Source organism: Stomoxys calcitrans, chromosome 3 (assembly GCF_963082655.1).
Source record: "Stomoxys calcitrans chromosome 3, idStoCalc2.1, whole genome shotgun sequence".
Taxonomy (NCBI): domain Eukaryota; kingdom Metazoa; phylum Arthropoda; class Insecta; order Diptera; family Muscidae; genus Stomoxys; species Stomoxys calcitrans.
Window position 1 is genome coordinate 170683198 of NC_081554.1, and position 23133 is coordinate 170706330.

Sequence of the window (23133 nt, forward strand, 5' to 3'; positions counted from 1 at the left end):
TTTAGTTTTTGTCCGATTTCGCTGAAATTTGGAACAGTGCGCAGTTTTAAGCCTCCCAACACCGGACCCAAATATGGCACAGATAGGACTATATTTAGATAGAACTGCCATATCGACCGATCTGCTGATAAGGGGACTAAAAGCCCATTAAAACTTTATTTTTAACCCGATTTTGCTGAAATTTGAAGCAGTGAGTTTTCTGAACCTCACGATATCCGACCTTAATATGATTTAGATCGGCTTATAATTGGATATATCTGCCAAAAAGACCAATATTTTGTTCTACAAAATTGAATAGGACATACATATTGGCCCACTCAATGTCCGTACCGAATTTAGGTGCTTAAGTTATCCAATGTTCGCCGGATTGTGTCGAAATGGGATTTACATATACACCCGAGGTGGTGGGTATCCAAAGTTCGACCCGGCTGAACTTAATGCCTTTTCACTTGTTTTTTTTTTTTAATTTTTATAAAATTTTTTTCACAGCTCTATTTGATGGCTGTATCTCCATCTTTTGTGCTCAAAAGCAAATAAATCCACGAAATTGGAAAAAACCGAATGTTTTTGTTGTGATACGAAAGAGGATATGAGTTTATGAAACAATTTTCATAACTATGCCATATCAGGAACTCGAAGGGAAACAAAAAGCATGGAGTTACAAATTGAGTTAAAATCATTTGAAAACTCTTGTTTTTATGAAAAACAAGTAAAAGCGTGCTAAGTTCGGCTGGGCCGAATCTTATATACCCTCCACCATGGATCGCATTTGTCAAGTTCTTTTCCCGGCATCTCTTCTTAGGCAAAAAAAGGACATAAGAAAAGATTTGCTCTGCTATTAGAGCGATATCAAGATATTGTCCGGTTTGGACCACAATTAAATTATATGTTGGAGACCTGTGTAAAATGTCAGCCAATTCGATTAAGAATTGCGCCCTTTGGGGGCTCAAGAAGTAAAATAGAGAGATCGATTTATATGGGAGCTGTATCGGGCTATAGACCGATTCAGACCATAATAAACTCGTATGTTGATGGTCATGAGAGAATCCGTCGTACAAAATTTCAGGCAAATCGGATAATAATTGCGACCTCTAGAGGCTCAAGAAGTCAAGATCCCAGATCGGTTTAAATGGCAGCTATATCAGGTTATGAACCGATTTGAAACTTATTTGACACAGTTATTGGATATCATAACAAAACATTTCGTGCAAAATTTCATTCCAATCGGATAAGAATTGCGCACTCTAGAGACTCAAGAAGTCAAGACCCAAGATCGGTTTGTATGGCAGCTATATCAGGTTATAGACCGATTTAAACCATACTAAGCTCAGTTGTTGGAAATCACAACGAAACACGTTGTGCAAAATTTCAGCCAAATCGGATAGGAATTGCGCCATCTAAACGCTCAAGAAGTCAAGACCCCAGATCGGTTTGTATGACAGCTATATCAGGTTATAGATCGATTTCAATCATACCCAACATAGTTGTTGGAAGTTATAATTAAACACCTCATGCAAAATTTCTGCCCAATCGGATAGGAATTGCGCCATCCAGACGCTCAAGAAGTCAAGACCCCAGATCGGTTTATATGACAGCTATATCAGGTTATAGACCGATTTCAACCATGTTCAACACAGTTGTTGGAAGTTATAATTAAACATCTCATGCAAATTTTCAGCCCAATTGGATAGGAATTGAGCCCTCTAGACGCTCAAGAAGTCAAGACCCAAGATCGGTTTATATGACAGCTTTTTTAGGTTATGGACGATTTCAACCGTACTCAACACAGTTGTTGGAAGTGATAATTCAACACGTCTTGCAAAATTTCAACCAAATCGGATAAGAATTGAGCCCTCTAGACGCTCAAGAAGTCAAGACCCAAGATCGGTTATATGCAGCTATATCAAAACGTGGACCGTTATGGCCCATTGTATCCCAACCGACCTACACTATTGAGAAGTATTTTTGCAAAATTTCAAACGGCTAGCTTTACTCGTTCGAAGCTTAGCGTGCTTTCGACAGACAGACAAGCGGACGGGCGTACGAACGGACGGACAGACAGTCGGGCGGACATGGCTAGATCGACTTAAAAGGACATGACGATCAAGAATATATACACTTTATGGGATCTTAGATAAATATTTCGAGGAGTTACAAACAGAATGACGAAATTAGTATACCCCCATCCTATGGTGGAGGGTATAAAAATGGCACCTAGCCAAGACCGATGACTGGTCCGCCTGGCCCAAATGAACCCCTTGTTGCGCACTCGTCCTCCCTCTCATTTCCTGGAATCCCTTCATGCCCAGGAACCCATTTCAGCGTCACATCGTGGGCCCAGAGCCTATCCAGGAACTCCAAGCAATCCACCACGCAACTCAAACTCACCATACTCAACCCTAAGATCTTGAGCGCCGCCATACTGTCCACATAAATTCTGAGTTTCGAGGGCGATAAGTCCCTTACCAGAATTTCTTTTGCGGCCACTGCAATGGCACAGACCTCTGCCTGTAAGACCGTACACTCAACCGGTAATCTCAGAGACATACTGATATTGAGTGCATCAGAGTAGGCGCTCAAACCAGTCCCTGACTCCATCTTGGAGCCATCTGTGTAGATCGAGGTCTCATCCTTCTCAAGTACAACATTCTCCCTCCATTCGTCCCTCTCAGGAAATCAAATCGCGAATGCCCCCACTCCAGTCGGTACTGGTGCCAGGTAGTCGGAGATCCTTTTCAGTCTACACTCCGTATCCATAACATCCAGAATCGAACTGTGGTCGCAACCAATCCCCTTCAGCATGTCGAGCTCCCTCAGCCTAAACGCGACCCGGGCGGCGCAGTTTCAAATTTAGGCCCCAATGGGCTGCATATCCAGCATCGCCTCCAGGCCTGCTTGCGGTGCGGATCTCAGTGCCTCTGTGATGCCGACGCAGGTCAGTCTCTGGACCTTCTCAAACTCCCTCGCACGCGTCTTCTTTACGGACAGTAAACAAGCCATAAGGCAATAACAACCTGGACGATAAAGTCACGAACAGTCTTGGAATGTAAGAAGAAAATTAACGCCTTCTTTGTGAAAGGCGCGATCCGTATTTTTTGGGTGCCGGGCCATAAAGGAGTAGGGGGAAATATAAGGGCAGACGAATTGGCGGTATACTAATTTCGTCATTCCGTTTGTAACGCCTCGAAATATACCTCTAAGACCCAATAAAGTTTATTTATTATACCCTCCACCATAAGATGGGGGGTATACTAATTTCGTCATTCTGATTGTAACTACTCGAAATATTCGTCTGAGACCCCATAAAGTATATATATTCTTGATCGTCGTGAAATTTTATGTCGACCTAGCCATGTCCGTCCGTCTGTCCGTCCGTCCGTCCGTCCGTCCGTCCGTCTGTCTGTCGAATGCACGCTAACTTCCGAAGGAGTAAAGCTAGCCGCTTGAAATTTTGCACAAATACTTCTTATTAGTGTAGGTCGGTTGGTATTGTAAATGCGCCATATCGGTCCATGTTTTGATATAGCTGCCATATAAACCGATCTTGGGTCTTGACTTCTTGAGCCTCTGGAGTGCGCAATTCTTATCCGATTGGAATGAAATTTTGCACGACGTGTTTTGGTTTTATATCCAACAACTGTGCTAAGTATGGTTCAAATCGGTTCATAACCTGATATAGCTGCCATATAAACCGATCTGGGGTCTTGACTTCCTGAGCCTCTGGAGTGCGCAATTCTTATCCGATTGGAATGAAATTTTGCACGACGTGTTTTGTTGTGATATCCAACAACTGTGCCAACTATGGTTCAAATCGGTTCATAACCTGATATAGCTGCCATATAAACCGATCTGGGGTCTTGAGTTCTTGAGCCTCTAGAGTACGCAATTCTTATCCGATTGGAATGAAATTTCGCACGACGTGTTTTGTTGTGATATCCAACAAGTGTGCTGAGTATGGTTCAAATCGGTTTATAACCTGATATAGCTGCCATATAAACCGATCTGGGGTCTTGACTTCTTGAGCCTCTAGAGTGCGCAATTCTTATCCGATTGGAATGAAATTTCGCACGACGTGTTTTGTTGTGATATCCAACAACTGTGCCAACTATGGTTCAAATCGGTTCATAACCTGATATAGCTGCCATATAAACCGATCTGGGGTCTTGACTTCTTGAGCCTCTAGAGTGCGCAATTCTTATCCGATTGGAATGAAAACTTGCACGAAGTGTTCTGTTATGACTTCCAACAACTATGCCAAGTGCGGTCCGAATCGGTCTATAACCTGATATAGCTCCCATATAAACCGATCTCCTGATTTGACTTCCTAAGCCCCTGGAAGCCGCAATTTTTGTCCAACTTGGCTGAAATTTGACACAAAGAATTCTTTTATAACTCCCAACATCGGCGCCAAGCACGGCCCAAATCGGTCTATATCCTGATATAGCTTCCATATAAACCGACCTTCCGATTTGACTTCTCAGTCCCTGGAAGCCGCAATTTTTGTCCGATTTGGCTGACATTTTGCACATAGTATTCAATTTTGATTTTCAACAACTGTGCCTAGGACGGTTTAAATCTGTGTATAACTTGATATAGATCCTATATTAACCGATCACCCGAATTGACTTCTTGAACCCTTGGAAGCCGCAATTTTCATCCGATTTGGCTGAAATTTTGTACATGGTGTTTTGTTAGGACTCCCAACAACTGTGCCTTGTACGGTTCATATCGGTCAAGAAAGTGATATAGCTCTCATATAAACCGATCTCACGATTTGACTTCCTGAGCCCTAACATCCATGATTTTTTCCGATTTGGCTGAAATTTTGTATATAGTGTTCTGTGTATGACTCTCAACAACTGCGCCAAGTACGGTCCAATTCGGTCATAACTAAATATATTGGGTTGCCCAAAAAGTAATTGCGGATTTTTCATATAGTCACCGTTGACAAATTGTTTTCACAGCTTGTGACTCTGTAATTGCATTCTTTCTTCTGTCAGTTATCAGCTGTTACTTTTAGCTTGATATAGAAAAAAAGTGTAAAAAAAGTATATTTGATTAAAGTTTATTCTAAGTTTTATTAAAAATGCATTTACTTTCTTTTAAAAAATCCGCAATTACTTTTTGGGCAACCCAATACAAAAGCTTCCATATTCTGGCAGAATCCGTTGTGGTATGTTCCCACGATTCTCCGGCCGAACTTAGCACGTTTTTACTCGTTTTTTTGACGTTCTACCCATGATTCAAACCCAGGCGGTCATCGTCATTGCCGGTCATGCTATACTCTGCACTGCGGTGGAAAGGATAAAGCTGACTGATCAGCCGACGAAGGATCCTTAAAACATAAAAGTTGCATTTATTATCAAGTTGGCAGAATTTGGAACCGTCAATTGTTGAAGTTGCAAATGGTGAGTTATATTAATCCCATCCGATCTGTTCCTGTAGAAGGCTCATTTTTTGCCAGGCATGGTCTAGATCGTACCATATTCGAATATAGCCATCTTGAACTCATAAGGCGGGGCCTTTTGGTTCAGAATTCGCTGAGATTGTGTTAGTAAGTTGTGCTAAGCCCCTTAACATCTGTGTCGATGTGGTTAAGGTTAGACTATATGTGGGTTCATAAATGGTTACCCACCACCATGCTTAAAGGTTGGCGGTATCCAAAGCTCGGCCCGACCGAACTTAGCAAGCTCTTACTTATTAATTCTCCCATCCACTCAATGACTTTTTTAAAACTTTTGCTTTCGCTTAACTACCCATATCAACTGATTATAATCTCCAATTATTTTATAGCTTCCCTAATTGCTTATTGCATTTATCGGAACAGTTTTTAATAACCCAACGATGTTAACCGTATATCTCTGCATCAAAGGGCGCTGCTGCTGCCAGTGAAAGTGTTTGGCATCTTACACAAGTCAATCGCATAAAAAAAAGCTCACATGCTACATCAAAGCAAAGTTAATTATGAAATATTGGGCGTTAACTTGTTTTTTCTCATTTTTTTTCATTTTTTGGAAGACACTCATTTAGGCCTTTAACAGCCAATAACGTTTTGGCAAAACGTATATGAAGAAAGAAACCTTTTGGAACGACCCACTTAAAGCAGTTGCTTTATGCTAAATAACTTGGAACTTTCTACATCTTATCTTTCGCACTTAAACACTGATGGGAATTCGTTTACAAATCACATGAAGAATAACAAAAACAAAAACCGAAAGATTATATAAATATTTTAGAGATATTGTATGTAAGATTATGCCCATGTTAGTATGGATGTTTGTGTGAATTCAATCCAGTATGCAGGTATATTAGGGTGTACAATCCAATTGGGGGAAACACATTTAGCAAGCAATTCTCTTATGATGGTTGGCTAGTTGTTGATTGGTTTATGTGTCGTGAGCCAACAAGGCAAATGAAATTTGGCCCATGATTCTCTTGTTAAGGGACATAGAATCACTTTCAACGATGAATAAATAACAACACCTATACCCCTCACACAATGATTTCTGACGACGAATCAAACAATGAAATGTTGACGTTTTGGTTGCACACAAACTTTTTTTTGTCTAGACACAAAGCTTATCGAAATTGAAGAAATCGGTTCAGATTAAAATATAGTTTATATATCTTATATATAAAAATCAATTTGTGTTTGTTTGTAGGTATATTTGATTGTTTGAAAATAGGGTACACCATTTTATGATATTTGAAGGGGGGGGGCGGACCCTCCCCCTTACACTAATTTTCAGAAACATTAGATCTCGGAGATGGGTTATGCGAAATTTTGTGTGCTCTCATATAGTACCCTAAAAATAAAAATTGGGTATCCAAATTTCGGATGGGGTACCTAGGGGGGCCGCCCCACCCTAAAACCAGTCAAACATATACTTACCCCAATCACGACAATATGGGACTCAAATGAAAGGTAGAAAAATTATCTGATATCCAATGTGTAATCAAAGTACAGATCACAATTTCCATACGAAATTTTTCACCAACTTTTTTTGGTCTAGACACAAAGCTTATCGAGATTAAAGAAATCGGTTCAGATTTAGATAAAGTTTATATATCTTATATATACAAATCAATTTGTGTTTGTTTGTAGGTATATTTGATTGTTTGAAAATAGGGTACTACATTTTATGATATCTGAAGGAGGGGGGGCGGACCCTCCCCCTTACCCTAATTTTCAGATACCCCAGATCTCGGAGATGGGTGGTGCGATTTAAGCGAAATTTTGTGTGCTCTCATTTAGTACCCTAAAAATATAAATTGGGTATCCAAATTTCGGATAGGGCACCTAGGGGGGCCGCCCCACCCTAAAACCTACCAAACATATACTTAGACCAATCACGACAATATGGGACTCAAATGAAAGGTAATTAAGATTAGAAAACTTATCTGATATCCAATTGTCGGACCAAGTGTTAGGGGGACCACCCCCAGGCCCAAAACACCACTAAATCGGACATATTTACCGACCATGGCAATATGGGATTCAAATGATAGGTATTTGCGAGTAGAATACGAATCTAATATCCAAGTGTGAGACCACGTTTCTGGGGGTCCACCCCTTCTCCAAAACACCCCCAAACAGGACTTATTTTCTGACCTTTGGAATATGGGGCTTAAATAAAAGGTATTTTAGTGTAGAATTAGAATCTGGTATCCAAATATGGGTCCAAGTGTTTAGGTGGCCGCCTCTCACCAAAAACATCCCCAAAGGGGACAACTTTACGACCGTAGCAATATGGGGCTGAAATGAAAGGTCTTTGGGAATAAAGCACGAATCTGATATCAATATTCGAGAAATATGTCCCAACCCCCAAAACACCCCTAAATCGGACATATTTACCGATCATGGTAATATGGGACGGACTCAAATAAAAGGTATTTGAGAGTAGAATACGAATCTGATATTAAAATGTGGGACCAAGTGTATGGGGGTCCACCCCTCCCCAAAACACTCCCAAATAGGACTTATTTACTGACCTTGGAAATATGGGACTTAAATAAAAGTTACTTTAGTGTAGAATTCGAATCTGATACCCAAATATGGGTCCAAGTGTTTAAGGGGCCACCTCTCCCCTAAAACATCCCCCAAAGGGGACAAATTTACGACCATAGCAATATGGGGCTCAAATGAAAGGTCTTTGGGAGTAAAGCACGAATTTGATATCAATATTCGGAAAAAGAGTCTTTGGGGCCACACCACCACCACAACACCACCCAAATAGTAAGTATTTGCTGACCATTGCACTATGAGGCTCAAATAAGAGGGTTTTTAGAGTATAACACGAATCCGATATATATTTTCAAGGCCAACTCACTGAGTGGCCGCCCATTCCCCAAAGTACCCCCCAAGCCGGTCATGTTTGCCGACTATGGAAATATGGGGCTCAAATTAAAGATATGTGGGAGTAGACCACGTATCCGATATCAAAATTAGGGGCCAACTGTCTAGCGGACGTCCCACCAACCCCCAAATAGGAAGTATTTGCTCACCAAGACAATTTGGGTCTTTAAGAGAGTGGAATTCATAGCTTTTTGGGGCCAATACCCCAAACCGGACATATTTGCTTACTTTTGCAATAAAGGGTATAAATGCGATTAGAAAACGAATTTGATATCCAATTTTAAGGCCAATGGCAATATGGGGTTCAAATAAATGGTATATAGATATATGTGAATAGAGCACATTGCTCATAAATTTTTTCCGGGCTTAGTGTTTGGGGTAGCACCCCAATCCCCAAAACACTCCTAAATCGGGTATATTTACCGACCATGTCAATGTGGAGCTTAAACGAATCGGAGGGTAGAGCAAGAAATGATACTCACTTCCGGGACCAATTTTCTGGGGATCTAGCCCTTTCCCAAAATACCCCACAAACAGCAAGTTTTTACTGACCATCGCAATATGGGGCTCAAATAAAAGTATGTGGGTGTAGAATACGAATTTGATATCCAAATGCGGGACCATGTATTTAGGGCATCATCCCTTCGCCAAAACACCCCCCAAAGGGAAAAAAATTTTTCGCCAATATGTGGTTCAAATGAAAGGTAGTTGAGATAAGCAAACGAATTTGATAACCTATTTTGGGGCCATGTGTTTGGGGGACGCCTCATTCTGTAAACTTTCCCTCAAAACCAATGGAGTTAAAATAAATGGTATTTGAAAGAAGACCACGACGCTGATATTTTTTCTGGGCCAAGTGTCTGGGGGATCACCTCACCTCCGAAAACACATCGTTTAGCTGCCCAATGATTATTTCTTAGTTGTAGCCATATGCCAAATTTCAGACCTCAAGATCCATCCAATGTTGGCACTAATATGTACGAATTTTGAATAGATCATTTAGTCACCTATCATATATATCGTAGTTGCACCTACATGTCAAATTTCAGACCTCAAGATCGATTTGAACAGAAAGTACAAAATAGTACCAAATTTGGTACCGAAATGTACCGAACGGAGCAACAGCGAGAGCCTTTGCCGCTGTCTAGCGTTCGAGGCCATCAATACAACTTCCAACAGATGCACAAAATCATGTGTAGTACGGAAGAAGTGTAATTTGCCACAGAAAGAATGTCTGTCATTACACAAGAATACATGCATTGGGAAAACGATCAGCTAATAGACAGGGTTGTCGAGCGTGGTTAATGTGGTAATTGTATCATAGATGCGTTTTCGCTATTAATACGTTTCAAATACAGCATACCATCGCACGGCCCTGGAAGCCATCACATCTAATATGGTTGAAAAGTCTTCTAACCAACAACGAAACGCGTCCCATAGTGGTTGGTGTGTGTGTTACTATCTTTGGCTTTCCTTTTCCATTTGCATCTCCGATCATTGAGCTCGTCTCAAAAGAGAAACTAAGAAAAAAAAGGGAATGTACGAATTTCGATATGTCATTTATTTCTTAGTTGTACCTACATCCCAAATTTCGGACCTCTAGCTCCATATACAAAGAAAATAACAAATAGTACCAATTTTAGTACCAAAATGTTGGAATTGTGAAAAAATCATATAGTCGGACATCATATATTTCTAAGTTGTAACTGTAAGCCAAATTTCACACCTCTAGATCCATCTGTAAAGAAAGCACAAATTGGTACCAATTTTGGTACCAAAATAAATGAATTTTGAATAGATCATTTAGTCAGGCATTATATATTTCCTTGTTGCACTTATTTCCTAGTTGCACCTACATGCCAAATTTCAGACCTCTAGCTCCATCTGTATTGAATGTACTACATGGTACAAATTGCGGTACTAAATGTACGTTTTCTCCTGTTACCAGTACTATTTTTTCATTTTTTTTCTTTTTCCCTCATTCTTTTGCACCAGATGTCTTTTAAGTCCGAATTCAAAATTCTATCTCTATTCATCCGCCTTGTACAAAGTTCACCAAATTCGTAACTTTTTGGTTTTTTAAGTACCTAAATGTACAAATTTCCTGAAAGTCTTGTGGTCACCCAATTATGGTTGCCAAAGTGTACCTAAGTTTCAAAAAGCTCAATTAACAAAGAAAGTACCAATTGCGGTACTAAATGTACTATTTCTCCCAATTACGGTACGATTTTCCAAAAATTTTTTCACCCTACCATATTTTTTCGAGACGCTCAAGAACATAATTCTAACCCTTTCCGTTTGCGCTGGGCAAATATGTACCATTTCGTACTTTCTGGTACTTTTTAGCACCCAGCCTTATTTCTTGCCTATGACCAAAGTCCAGCAAAATTCTATGATTCTAGCATAAGCCGTATGGGCTGGGCGATGATCAGTCAGTCAGTCAACAATGAGTCAGTCACGCAACTCTTTTATATATACAGTAGTATGACCTTCCGATTTGGAGGCCACCGTAGCGTAGAGATAACCATGTCCACTTATGATGCTGAACCCCCGGGTTCGAATCCTAGCGAGAATATCCTAACGCCGGCGACATTTTTATACCCACCACCGAAGGATGGGGGTATATTCATTTTGTCATTCCGTTTGCAACACATCTAAATATCTATTTCCAACCCCATAAAGTATATATATTCTTGATCAGCGTAAAAATCTAAGACGATCAAGCCATGTTCGTATGTCCGTCTGTCTGTCTGTTGAAATCACGCTACAGTCTTTAAAAATTGAGATATTGAGCTGAAACTTTGGACAGATTCTTTTTTTTTTTTTTTGTCCATAAGCAGGTTAAGTTCGAAGATGGACTATATCGGACTATATCTTGATATAGCCCCCATATAGACCGATCAGCCGATTTAGGGTCTTAGTCCCATAAAAGCCACATATAGCTGAAAGTTGTGTTAGGCCCTTCGACATCCTTCGTCAATTTGGCCCAGATCGGTACAGATTTGAATATAGCTGCCATATAGACCGATCTCTCGATTTAAGGTTTTGGGCCCATAAACGGCGCATTTATTGTCCGACGTCACCGAAATTTAGGACAGTGAGTTGTGTAAGGCCCTTCGACATCCTTCGTCAATTTGGCCCAGATCGGTACAGATTGGAATATAACTACCATATAGATCGATCTGCCGATTTTAGGGTCTTAGGCCCATAAAACATTTATTATCCGATTTTGGTGAAATTTGGGGCAGTGAGTTGTGTTAGGCCCTTCGATATCTTTCTTCAATTTGGCTTAGATCGGTCATGATTTGGATATAGCTGTCATATAGACCGTTCCGCCGATTTAGGGTCTTAGGCCCATAAAAGTCACATTTATTATCCGATTTTGGTGAAATTTGGGACAGTGAGATGTGTTAGGCCCTTCGACATATCTCTTTAATTTGGCTCAGATCGGTCCAGATTTGAATATAGCTGCCATATAGACCGATCTCTCGATTTAAGGTTTTGGACCCATAAAAGGCGCATTTATTGTCCGATGTTGATGAAATTTGGGACGGAGAGTTTGGCCCTTCGACATCCTTCTACAATTTGGCCCAGATTGGTCTAGTTTTGGATATAGCTGCCATATCGACCGATCTCTCGATTTAAGGTTTTGGGCCCATAAAAGGCGCATTTATTGTCCGATTTCGCCGAAATTTGAGGCTCTTCAACATTAGTTTTCAATTTGGCCCAGATCGGTCCAGTTTTGGTTATAGCTGATATATAGACCGATCTCTCGATTTAAGGTTTTGGTTCCATAAAGGGCGCATTAATTGTCCGATTTCGCCGAAATTTGGGGACAGTGAGTTGTGTTAGACTCTTCGACATTTTTCTGCAACTTGGCCCAAAACGGTCCAGATTTGGATATAGCTGCCATATATCTGATATGGGGCATAAGGTATGCATTTTTCACCGGATTTTTGACGAAAGGTGGTTTACATACATACCCGAGGTGATGGGTTTCCATGGTTCGGTCTGGCCGAACTTAACGCCTTTTTACTTGTTTAGTTACTGATATTAGCCTATCTGCCAGATTTCATCAAAATCGGTTCAGATTTAGATATAACTCCCATACATATGTATCGCCCGATTTGCACTTAAACGGCCGTAGTTACTACAATTTTTAACCGATCTGCACAATATTCGGCATAGGCTGTTTTGTTGCTGATCTTAACATAGGTGCAAGATTTCATCAAAATCGGTTCAGATTTAGATATAGCTCCCATATATATGTATCGTCCGATTTGCACTTAAATATATATGTATCGGCCGATTTGCACTTAAATGGCCGTAGTTACTACAATTCTCAACCAATCTGCACAAAATTTCGCATAGATTTTTTTGTGGCTGATCTTGACATAGGTGAACGATTTTTGTTGTTGGTTTAGCCAGCTTAGACCAATGTGTTTTAATTTCTTGCTTCTATTTCAAAACAAAACAACAAAAACACTTTAAAGAGTTTCAACATTTGTGGTGTGTTAAATGTTTCGAGGGGCGGGCTGCAATGATCGCGATTTCGGCCTTTGCCAGGGGCCTCATCAGACTGTTATGCCACCATGCTATGCACTTACATGGCCGTCGTAACAACAACTTTCAAACGATCTGTTCGAAAAAAGTGTGGGGTTGGTATAGGGTATTATATAGTCGGCTCCGCCCGACTTTTGCCTTTCCTTACTGGTTTTGTTGGTATTTTCTTCGCTCCGTACATATTTTTATACCCTGCATCATAGGATGGGGGTGTACTAATTTCGTCATTCAGTTTGTAACTACTTGAAATATTCGTTTAAAACCCCATAAAGTATGTATATTCTTGAACGTGATAACATTTAAAGGCGATCTACCCATGTCCGTTCGTCTGTCCGTCCTTCCGTTCGTCCGTCTGTCTGTCGAAAGCACGCTAACTTTCGAAAGAGTAAGGCTAGCCTCTTGAAATTCGGCACAAATACTTCTTATTCGTGTAGGTCGGTTGGGATTGTAAATGGGCCAAACCGGTCCATGTTTTGATATAGCTGCCATACAAACCGATCTTGGGTCTTGACTTCTTCAGCCTTTAGAGGGCAGAATTCTTATGCGATTTGACTGAAATTTTGCACGTGGTGTTTTGATATCACTTCTAATAACTGTGCGAAGTATGGTTCAAATCGCTCCATAACCTGATATAGCTGGTATATAAACCGATCTTGGGTCTTGACTTCTTGAACCTCTAGAGGGCGCAATTCTTATCCGATTGGAAAAAAATTTCGCATGACGTGTTTTGTTATGATATCCAACAACTGTGCTAAGTATGGTCCAAATCAGTCCATTAGCTGTTATAGCTGCCATATAAACCTATCTGGGATCTTGACTTCTTGAGCCTCTAGAGGGCGCAATTCTTATCCGATTGGAATAAAATTTTGCACGACGTGTTTTGTTATGAAATCCAACAACTGTGCGAAGTATGGTCCAAATCGGTTCATAACCTGATATAGCTGCCATATAAACCGATCGTGCGTCTTGACTTCTTGAGCCACTAGAGGGCGCAATTCTCGCCCGATTTGACTGAAATTTTGCACATGGTGATTTGATGTCACTTCCAACAACTGTGCTAAGTATAGTTGAAATCGGATCGTAACCTGATATAGATGTCATATAAACCTATCTGGGGTCTTGACTTCTTAAGCCACTAGAGGGCGCAATTCTCGCCCAATTTGACTGAAATTTTGCACATGGTGATTTGATGTCACTTCCAACAACTGTGCGAAGTATGGTCCAAATCGGTCTATAACCTGATATAGCTGCCATATAAACCGATCTTGGGTCTTGACTTCTTGAGCCTTTAGAGGGCGGAATTCTTATCCGATTTGACTGAAATTTTGCACGGGGTGTTTTCTTATGACTTCTAACAACTGTGTAGAGTATAGTCGAAATCGGTTCATACCTTGAAATAGCTGCCATATAAACCGATCTGGGATCTTGACTTCTTGAGCCTCCATAGGGCGTAATTATTATCCGATTTGGCTGAAATTTTGTACAACGCCTACTTCCATGACCTCCAACATACATGTTTAATATGGTGCGAATCGATCTATAGCTTGATACAGCTCCCATATTAACCGATCTCCCTATTTTACTTCTTGAGCCCCTAATGAGCGCAATTCTTACTCGAATTGGCTGGAATTTTACACAATGACTTCTACTGCTACTATGGTCTCCAACATTCAATTCAATTATGGTCCGAATCGGACCATAACTTGATATGGCTCCAATGTTAAATCAATTCTTTTCTTCTACCCTTTGTTTACCTAGAAAGAGATATTGGGAAAAGAACTCGACAAATGATATCTATAGTGGAGGGTATATAAGATTCGGTCCGGCCGAACTTAGCACGCTTTTACTTGTTTCTTTTTTACCCTCCTCCCCTTTTGTTCTTCATAGATTCCTCTGTTCTTCCTTCCGCGTATTTAAAAAATTCTTTACCTTTCGTTACACCCTAATATATATGCACTCCGCCAAGCATAGCTTTGTGCTCTTTTTGTTCTTAACTCATACCGACAATATTACCAACACATGAGGTTGCCAGAGCACAAGCAAGTTAGGGCGGGGGGCATGCAGTGGCAAACATGTGAATTGGTGAAGTGATTTGGTTATTTTATGCTCTTAGGGTATAGGGGAAGCTGGGTCAGAGAGAGCATCCCAAAGACGCCATGAAAATATAAAAGGCAAAGATTAACTTTTGCCGCTTCTGTTGCTGCTGTCATTGTTGTTGTTGTTGTTTTTGTTGTCAATGTTGCTGCTGGTGTTGTCGCATGAATATTTTATATGGAAAATTGTTCCCCATGATATTCCGGATGAGAGAGCGAGAATCAGAATTTACAACACTTCGCTAAGGATGAATTTTCAACATTCGAAGGACATAAAATTGAATTGTCAAACACACAAGAGGATAAAGGAGATAAGTTAATATTATAAAGACACATGCATATTTAAATTAAACCATTTACAATATAAAAAAAAAAACAAAAGCTAAATTTATTTAATTTATGATAAACATTTTGGAGTACATTCAGATTAAAGATGAAGTTAATGGCTGAGGATATATGAGACAAGGACATGGAGTTTAGGGGGAACCCGAAAAAAAAATTCAAAACTCAAAAAAAAATATGAATAACTAATAACAATATTCTGTTGGCATAATGGCAACCCTTAAATAGGCAAAAAGTACACCAAACCGGCACAACCTATGAGAGATAGAAAAAAATGTGTTTTAAAACCTTTGAAAATTATTTACTCTAGCTTACCTATTATCACCAGCGTTATAATGGCAAATATGCCATTGCAATAGGGCTCCAACATGGCTGCTATTAAATTGGAAGAGGCTATCAAACCCACACGGCCCAAGGTCAAACCCATGCTCATGGTTTTACCCCTACAGAAAAGAAAATCAATGAAAAAGAGATTTAAAAATTGATTAAGAAATTTGTTTACTCACTTCAATTGTGTTGGCACTAAATCCACCAAGGCTCCACACATAATGGACATTGACAATCCTGGCAAGAGTATGTATAAACAAAATAATATCAATATTCCTGTCGTATCGGTAACCACATGCAGTAAGAGGCCACAAACTGCCCCCACCGCCAGGGAGGCGAGTAAAACATTTTTTCTTCCCAGGGGATTAAGCAAAGCTCCCTGTATTGAAAATCCCACGAGAAAAGCCAAACCCACCACAATATTGTCCACATAAGTTTTGGTCGATATGGTGTCATCACAAATCTGTTGAAATATATTCTTTTAAAAATAGTTCTCTATTGAAAAAATGGACTTCAATTTACCACATCCTTCGTCATTGTGTTGTTGGTTGCCATTATACGATCCCTGGCATAAGAGGCATCCAATACAGTGCATATGGTGGCATCTCCTGCACCTCCTGCCGAACGATTGACTATTTCCGGAAACCAGATTTGCATGCCATTCGAAGAGAACAACATGCCCATCATAACTGTAACAGCCAAGATAACATTTTTGCCATGAGGCTTATGGAACAAGGGCACAGTGGCCTTCCATATGTTCGATAAAATACTACAACCCGAACCGGTAGTTAGCAAAGCGGCATCGGATAACTCTTCGGGTTTTAGTGTGATATGGGGCGTCTTTAAAAGGGTCTCCAAATGTAAGCCGGTGTTGACCTGGGAGGAATAGAGAAATAACAAGTAAGAAAGTGCTAAGTTCGGCCAGGCCGAAACTTATATGCCCTCCACCATGCATCGCATTTGTCGAGTTCTATGCACGGTATCTCTTTTTTTAAGGCAAACAAAGTATATTGAATAAGAATTGTTAGGCTATTGGAGCTATATAAAAATATAGTCCGATTCGGACGCTAAATGAATGCTAAACATTGTAGAAGTCATTGTATAATATTTCAGTTCATTCGAATAAGAATTGCGCCTTGTAGGGGCTCAAGAAGCAAAATCGGGAGATAGGTTTATGTGGGAGCTGTATCAAGCTATTGATCGATTCAGACCATATTAGACACGTATGTTGAAGGTCATGAGAGAAACCGTTGAACAAAATTTCAGCAAAATCGGATGAGAATTGGGCTCTCTATTGGCTCAAGAAGTCAAGACCCAAGATCGGTTTATATGACAGCTATATAAAACCATGGACCGATTTGAACCATACTTCGCATAATGGTTGGAAGTGATATCAAAACATTATGTGAAAAATTGCACTCAAATCGGATGAGAATTGCGCCCTCTAGAGGCTCAAGAAGTCAAGACCCAAGATCGGTTTAAATGGCAGCTATATCAAAACATGAACCGATTCTAAGCATACTTAGCGCAGTTATAGGAAGTGATACAGAAACACCACGTACAAAATTTCAGTCAAATCGGATGCGAACTGTGCCCTCTAGAGGCTGAAGAAGTCAAGACCCAAAATCGGTTTATATGGCAGCTATATCACGTTATGGACCGATTTGAACCATACATAGCACAGTTGTTGGAAGTGATACGAAACCACCACGTGCAAAATTTTAGTCAAATCGGATGAGAATTGCGCCCTCTAGAGGCTCAAGAAGTCAAGACCCAAGATCGATTTATATGGTAGCTATATCAGATTATAGAGCGATTTGAACCATACATAGCACAGTTGTTGGAAGTGGTACCAAAATACCACGTGCAAGATTTGAGTCAAATCGGATGAGAACTGCGCCCTCTAAAGGCTCAAGAAGTCAAGACCCAAGATCGGTTTATATGGCAGCTATATCAAAACATGGACCGATTTGAGTCATACTCAGCGCAGTTATTGGAACTGGTACCAAAACACCACATGCAAAATTTTAGTAAAATCGGATGAGAATTGCGCCCTCTAGAGGCTCAAGAAGTCAAGACCCAAGATCGGTTTATATGGCAGCTTTATCAGATTATAGACCGATTTGAACCATACGTAGCACAGTTGTTGGAAGTGCTATCAAAATACTATGTGCGAAATTTTAGTCAAATCGGGTAAAAATAGCACCCTCCGAAAGCTCAAGAAGTCAAGACCCAAGATCGGTTTATATGGCAGCTATATCAAAACATGGACCGATTTGAATTGTACTTAGCATAGTTATTGGAAATGATACTAAAACAGCACGTGCAAGACTTCAGTCAAATCGGATGAGAATTACGCCCTCCAGAGGCTCAAGAAGTCAAGACCCAATATCGGTTTATATGGCAGCTATATCAAAACATGAACCGATTTGGCCCATTTACAATTCCAACTGACCTACACCAATTAGAAGTATTTGTGCAAAATTTCAAGCCGCTAGCTTTACTCCTTCGAAAATTAGCGTGCTTTCGACAGACAGACAGACGGAAGGACGGACGGACATGACTAGATCGACTTAAAATGACATGACGATCAAAAATTTATATACTTTGTGAGGTCTCAGACGCATATTTCGGGGTGTTACAAACAGAATTACGAAATAAGTATACCCCCATCCTATGGTGGAGGGTATAAAAATGTAAAAATTTCAAATTTGATAAATCAGTAGTGAAGAAGGGTTGCGCAGAAAGACTGAAAGGGTCTAGGAGATGGCATACTACTGGCCTACTACGGGTATGAATTCAAGCCCAGAGGTGAGTGAAATCTGCTAATTCAAAAGATAGACAAAGGTGGGGCTATTTGAAGCTCCACGATTCCTCAGCAGAATGATTTCGCTACAAACCGATCGATACGATTGGACACAAAAACTTAACCGAAAGTGTCGCATTTAAGAGCGATGAGAAGGCTCAAAGATGGTGGTCATCTGTCGATGGGTCGTAGGGTCGAAATGGGGCCTGAATCCGGGGGTGGTCCACTGACTCAACAGGAGCGTGATTAGACCAATACTGACTTACGCCTCGGTAGTTTACGGGACTGTGAGGGAGAATGAGTAAAGCGTGCTGAGTTAGTCCGGGCCGAATCTTGGGAACTCACCATCATGGATTTTGTTAAAAGTTTATATAAAACCAGTAAGGAAGGGCAAAAGTCGGGCGGTGCCGACTGTATAATACCCTACGCCTACCATATAAGTGCAATGTGGTAGCTATATCCAATGCTGAAACTATTTTGTTGGATCTCGGCGGATGTTTTCAGACGGGTTAATAAGCAAACCTTAAAAATTTGAAGCAAATATGTTCAATATGTAATAACTATATCTATCTGTATCTAAATCTGAGCCGATTTCGAGCAAACTCAGATATTGTGGTAGTCGTCGAGAAAAGCGTTTTACAAAGTTTTGGGAAGATGCGCTTGCAGTTGCTCTAGGAGTGAAAATCGGGCGATATACATATATGACAGCTATATCTTAAGCTTGACCGATTTCTATGAAATTCACCAGTAGTGTCGATAGTCATAAGAAAATCATCTCTGCCAAATTTCAAGAGAATCGGTTAACAAATGAGCACTTTATTGCAATATTTCTCAAAATCGGACGAACATATATATGGAAGCTATATCTAAATCTGAACCGATTTTGAGCAAACTTCTCATGCATTGTGGTAGTCGTTGACCACAGAGTGGTACACAAAATTTGGAAGATTGGTCAATAAATGCGCTTGCAGTGGCTCCAGATGTGTAAATCGGGCGATATATACAAATGGCAGCTATATATAAATCTGAACCGATTTCTATGAATATCAGCGGAAATGTCGAGAGTCAAGAAAAAATCCCTCCTACAAAATTTCATGAGAATCTGTTAACAAATGACCATTTTATTGCATTATTACTGCAAATCGGACAAACATATATATGGGAGCTATATCTAAATCTGAACCGATTTCGAGAAAACTTTACAGATATTGTTAAAGTCGTCAAGGAAAGCGTTGTACAAAGTTTTGGGAATATTGGTCTATAAATGCCATTGCAGTGACCTTGGAAGTGAAAATCGGGCGATATATATATATATGGCAGCTATATCTAAATCTGAACCGATTTCTATGAAATTCACCAGTAATGTCTAGAGTCATAGGAAAATCCTTCCTACCAAATTTCGCGAGAGTCGATTAACAATTCGCCATTTTATTGGATTATTACTGCAAATCGGACGAACATATATATGGGAGCTATATCCAAATCTGAACCGATTTTTTCCAATTTCAATAGGTCGTGTCTCTAGGTCAAAAAACATGCCTATACCATATTTGAAGACGATGGGATGAAAACTGCGACCTGTAGTTTGTACACAATTTAATATAGACGGACAGACTGACAGACAGACGGACATAGCTAAATCGAATCAGCAAGTGATTCTGAGTCGATCGGTATACTTATCAATGGGTGTATCTCTTTTGCTTCTGGATGTTACAAACAAATTCACTAAGTTATAATACCCTGTACCCCAGTAGTGGTGTAGGGTATAATAAATTTAGTTGAAGGGCATCATTTTATTCTACATACCAAACTTTTATCAAATCAGCAGAAATAAAAGCTTTTAAGAACCGAACAAGCATAATCGAGAGACCGGTTTACATGGGAGCTATATCAGGTTATAGACCGAATCGAACCGTTCTTGGCAAAGTTGTTGGGAGTCATAATAGACCACCACATGCAAAATTTCAGCCAAATTGGAAAAAACAAGTAAAACGGCGTTAAGTTCGGCCGGGCCGAACTTTGGATACCCACCACCTCTGGTATATATGTAAACCACCTTTCATCAAAATTCGGTGAAAATTTCATACCTTATACTCATATACCTCATACCGATCTGAACTATATACGACGCGGATGTCGAAAAGCCGAACATAAGTCACTGTGTCAAATTTCAGTGAAATCGGATTATAAATGCGCCTTTTATGGGGCCAAGAATTTAAATCGAGATATCGGTCTACATGGCAGCTATATCCAAATCTGGACCGATTGGGCCAAAATGAATTAACATGTCGAAGAGCCTAACATTAAGCACTGTCCCAAATTTCGGCGAAATCGGACAATAAATGCCTCTTTTATGGGCCCTAAACCTTAAATCCAGAGATCAGTCTATATGGCAGCTATATTCAAATCTGGACTGATCTGGGCAAAATTGAAGAAGGACGTCGAAGAGCCTAACCAAACTCACTGTCTCAAATTTCAGCGACTTCGGACAATAAATGCGTCTTTTATGGCCCCAAAACCTAAAACCTAGATATCGGTCTATATGGCAGCTATATCCAAATCTGGACCGATATGTGCGATATTGCAGAAGTATGTCAAGGGGCTTAACTTAACTCACTGTTCCAAATTTCGGGGACATCGGGCAATAAATGAGCATTTTATGGGCCCAAAACATTAAATCGAGAGATCGGTCTATATGGCAGCTATATCCAAATTTGAACCGATCTGGACCAAATTGAAGAAATATGTCAAAGGGCCTAACACATCTCACTGTCCCAAATTTCAGCAAAATCGGATAATGAATGTGGCTATTATGGGCCTTACACCATAAATCGGAGGATCGATCTATATGGCAGCTATATCCAAATCTGGACCGATCTGAGCCAAATTAACGAAGGTTGTCGATGGGCCTTACACAATTCACTGCCCCGAATTTCATCAAAATCGGATAATAAATGTGGCTTTTATGGGCCTAAGACCCTAAACCGGAGGATCGGTCTATATGGCAGCTATATCCAAATCTGAACCGATCTGGACCAAATTAAAGAAACATGTCAAAGGGCCTAAGACAACTCACTGTCCCAAATTTCAGCGAAATCGGACCATAAATGTGGCTTTTCTGGGCCTATGACCCTAAACCGGAGGATCGGTCTATATGGCAGCTATATCCAAATCTGAACCGATCTGAGCCAATTTAACGAAGGATGTCGAAGGGCCTTACACAATTCACTGCCCCGAATTTCATCAAAATCGGATAATAAATATGGCTTTTGTGGGCCTAAGACCCTAAATCGGCGGATCGGTCTATATGGGGGCTATATCAAGGTATAGTCCGATATAGCCCATCTTCGAACTTAACCTGCTTATGGTTAAAAAAAGAATCTGTGCAAAATTTCAGCTCAATATCTCTATTTTTAAAGACTGTAGCGTGATTTCAACAGACAGACGGACAGACGGACGGACATCGCTAGATCGTCTTAGATTTTTACGCTGATCAAGAATATATATACTTTATAGGGTTGAAGACGATCGGATGAAAATTGCGACTTGCGACACAAATTAACATGGACAGACGAAAAGGGGTAAGGGGAAAGAATCCGCTGCTAGCTTTACACGTTCGACAGCTATCGTGATTTCGACAGACTGACGCACGGACATGGCTAGATCGACTCAAAACCTCCAGATGATCAAGAATATAACTAAATGGGATCTTAGACGAATATTTCGAGCTGTTACAAACGGAATGACCAGATTAGTATTCCCCCATCCTATGGTGGCGGATATAAAAAAGAGGAGTGTGTGGATGACATGCTATTCATGTCCAGCTGCTTATTCGCCATCACTTATATGCAACAAAGTTGTTGTTGTAGCCACATTTTTAGGTGGAGGTGTCGATCCTCGTCAAGCTCCTATAGGTAAGCAAGCTCGTTCCGGTCCAAAGGCTTGATCGCCGCGGGACCATTAATTTCCAAGTTCCACTCGATCCATCCCGCGGTCCAAAGGGTTGATCACCATTAATTTCCAGATTCACCTCGTTCCATCGATGGTAAGAGTTATGGGAAGTTGGTCTGACCCCTAAAAGATGACGACTTTCCAGGATACGTCGTCCCCAGGAGATCAGATGCAATGGAAATGTGTGGCGAGCTGCTACACCTTCTCGCAATCCTAGTGGGGGCCGTGCAAAACATGGAGCCCCAAAGCCATGCCCCGCTGGTCGCTACCTGGGGGAGAAAGTCCCCTAGAACCAGACGATGGCCAGATAGTAACTCACTTATATCGGGGTTGTAAGCTTGGCTATTAATTGGGACATAGCTACCAACCGGCGGTATGTACACGCTGTATAGCTCTATCTCGGCAGTACCGGACCTGACTGCTATCCCCATGCACTCCATGTAGTGGTCACTAGCGCCAGTGGCAGGCGAATTGAGTCTATATTGCTCGAAATGGTGGAATGGTGTAACACGAAGGCCCATCCCCCACCCCGATACCTTGAGCGATCCTTACGTAGCACATTGTATCCGTGACAACTGTACAAGCTATAGGTGTTGGTCAGCTTTGACTCCTGGATTTCTGCACCCAAATATATTCTTCATACTCATAAAATCCACTATCTCGTCGATCTTGCCACGGAGACCGTTGCAATTCAA

The 23133-nt window shown here is 40.6% G+C and overlaps 2 protein-coding genes across 2 annotated transcripts in view; one reads left to right on the plus strand and one right to left on the minus strand.

Moving 5' to 3' along the window:
- Positions 1-23133, plus strand: part of LOC106087574 (uncharacterized) — a 314940-nt gene that overhangs the window by 9620 nt on the left and 282187 nt on the right. The window lies entirely within an intron of this gene.
- LOC106087576 (synaptic vesicle glycoprotein 2A) overlaps positions 15379-23133 on the minus strand; it is a 28162-nt gene continuing 20407 nt past the window's right edge. The window contains exons 6-9 of the mRNA XM_013252668.2: positions 16204-16557; positions 15861-16144; positions 15670-15797; positions 15379-15609 (exon numbers count right to left, since the gene is read on the minus strand). Coding sequence (XP_013108122.2) covers positions 15575-15609; positions 15670-15797; positions 15861-16144; positions 16204-16557 — 801 coding nt within the window. The 3' untranslated portion in view covers positions 15379-15574. The remainder of the gene's footprint in view (positions 15610-15669; positions 15798-15860; positions 16145-16203; positions 16558-23133) is intronic.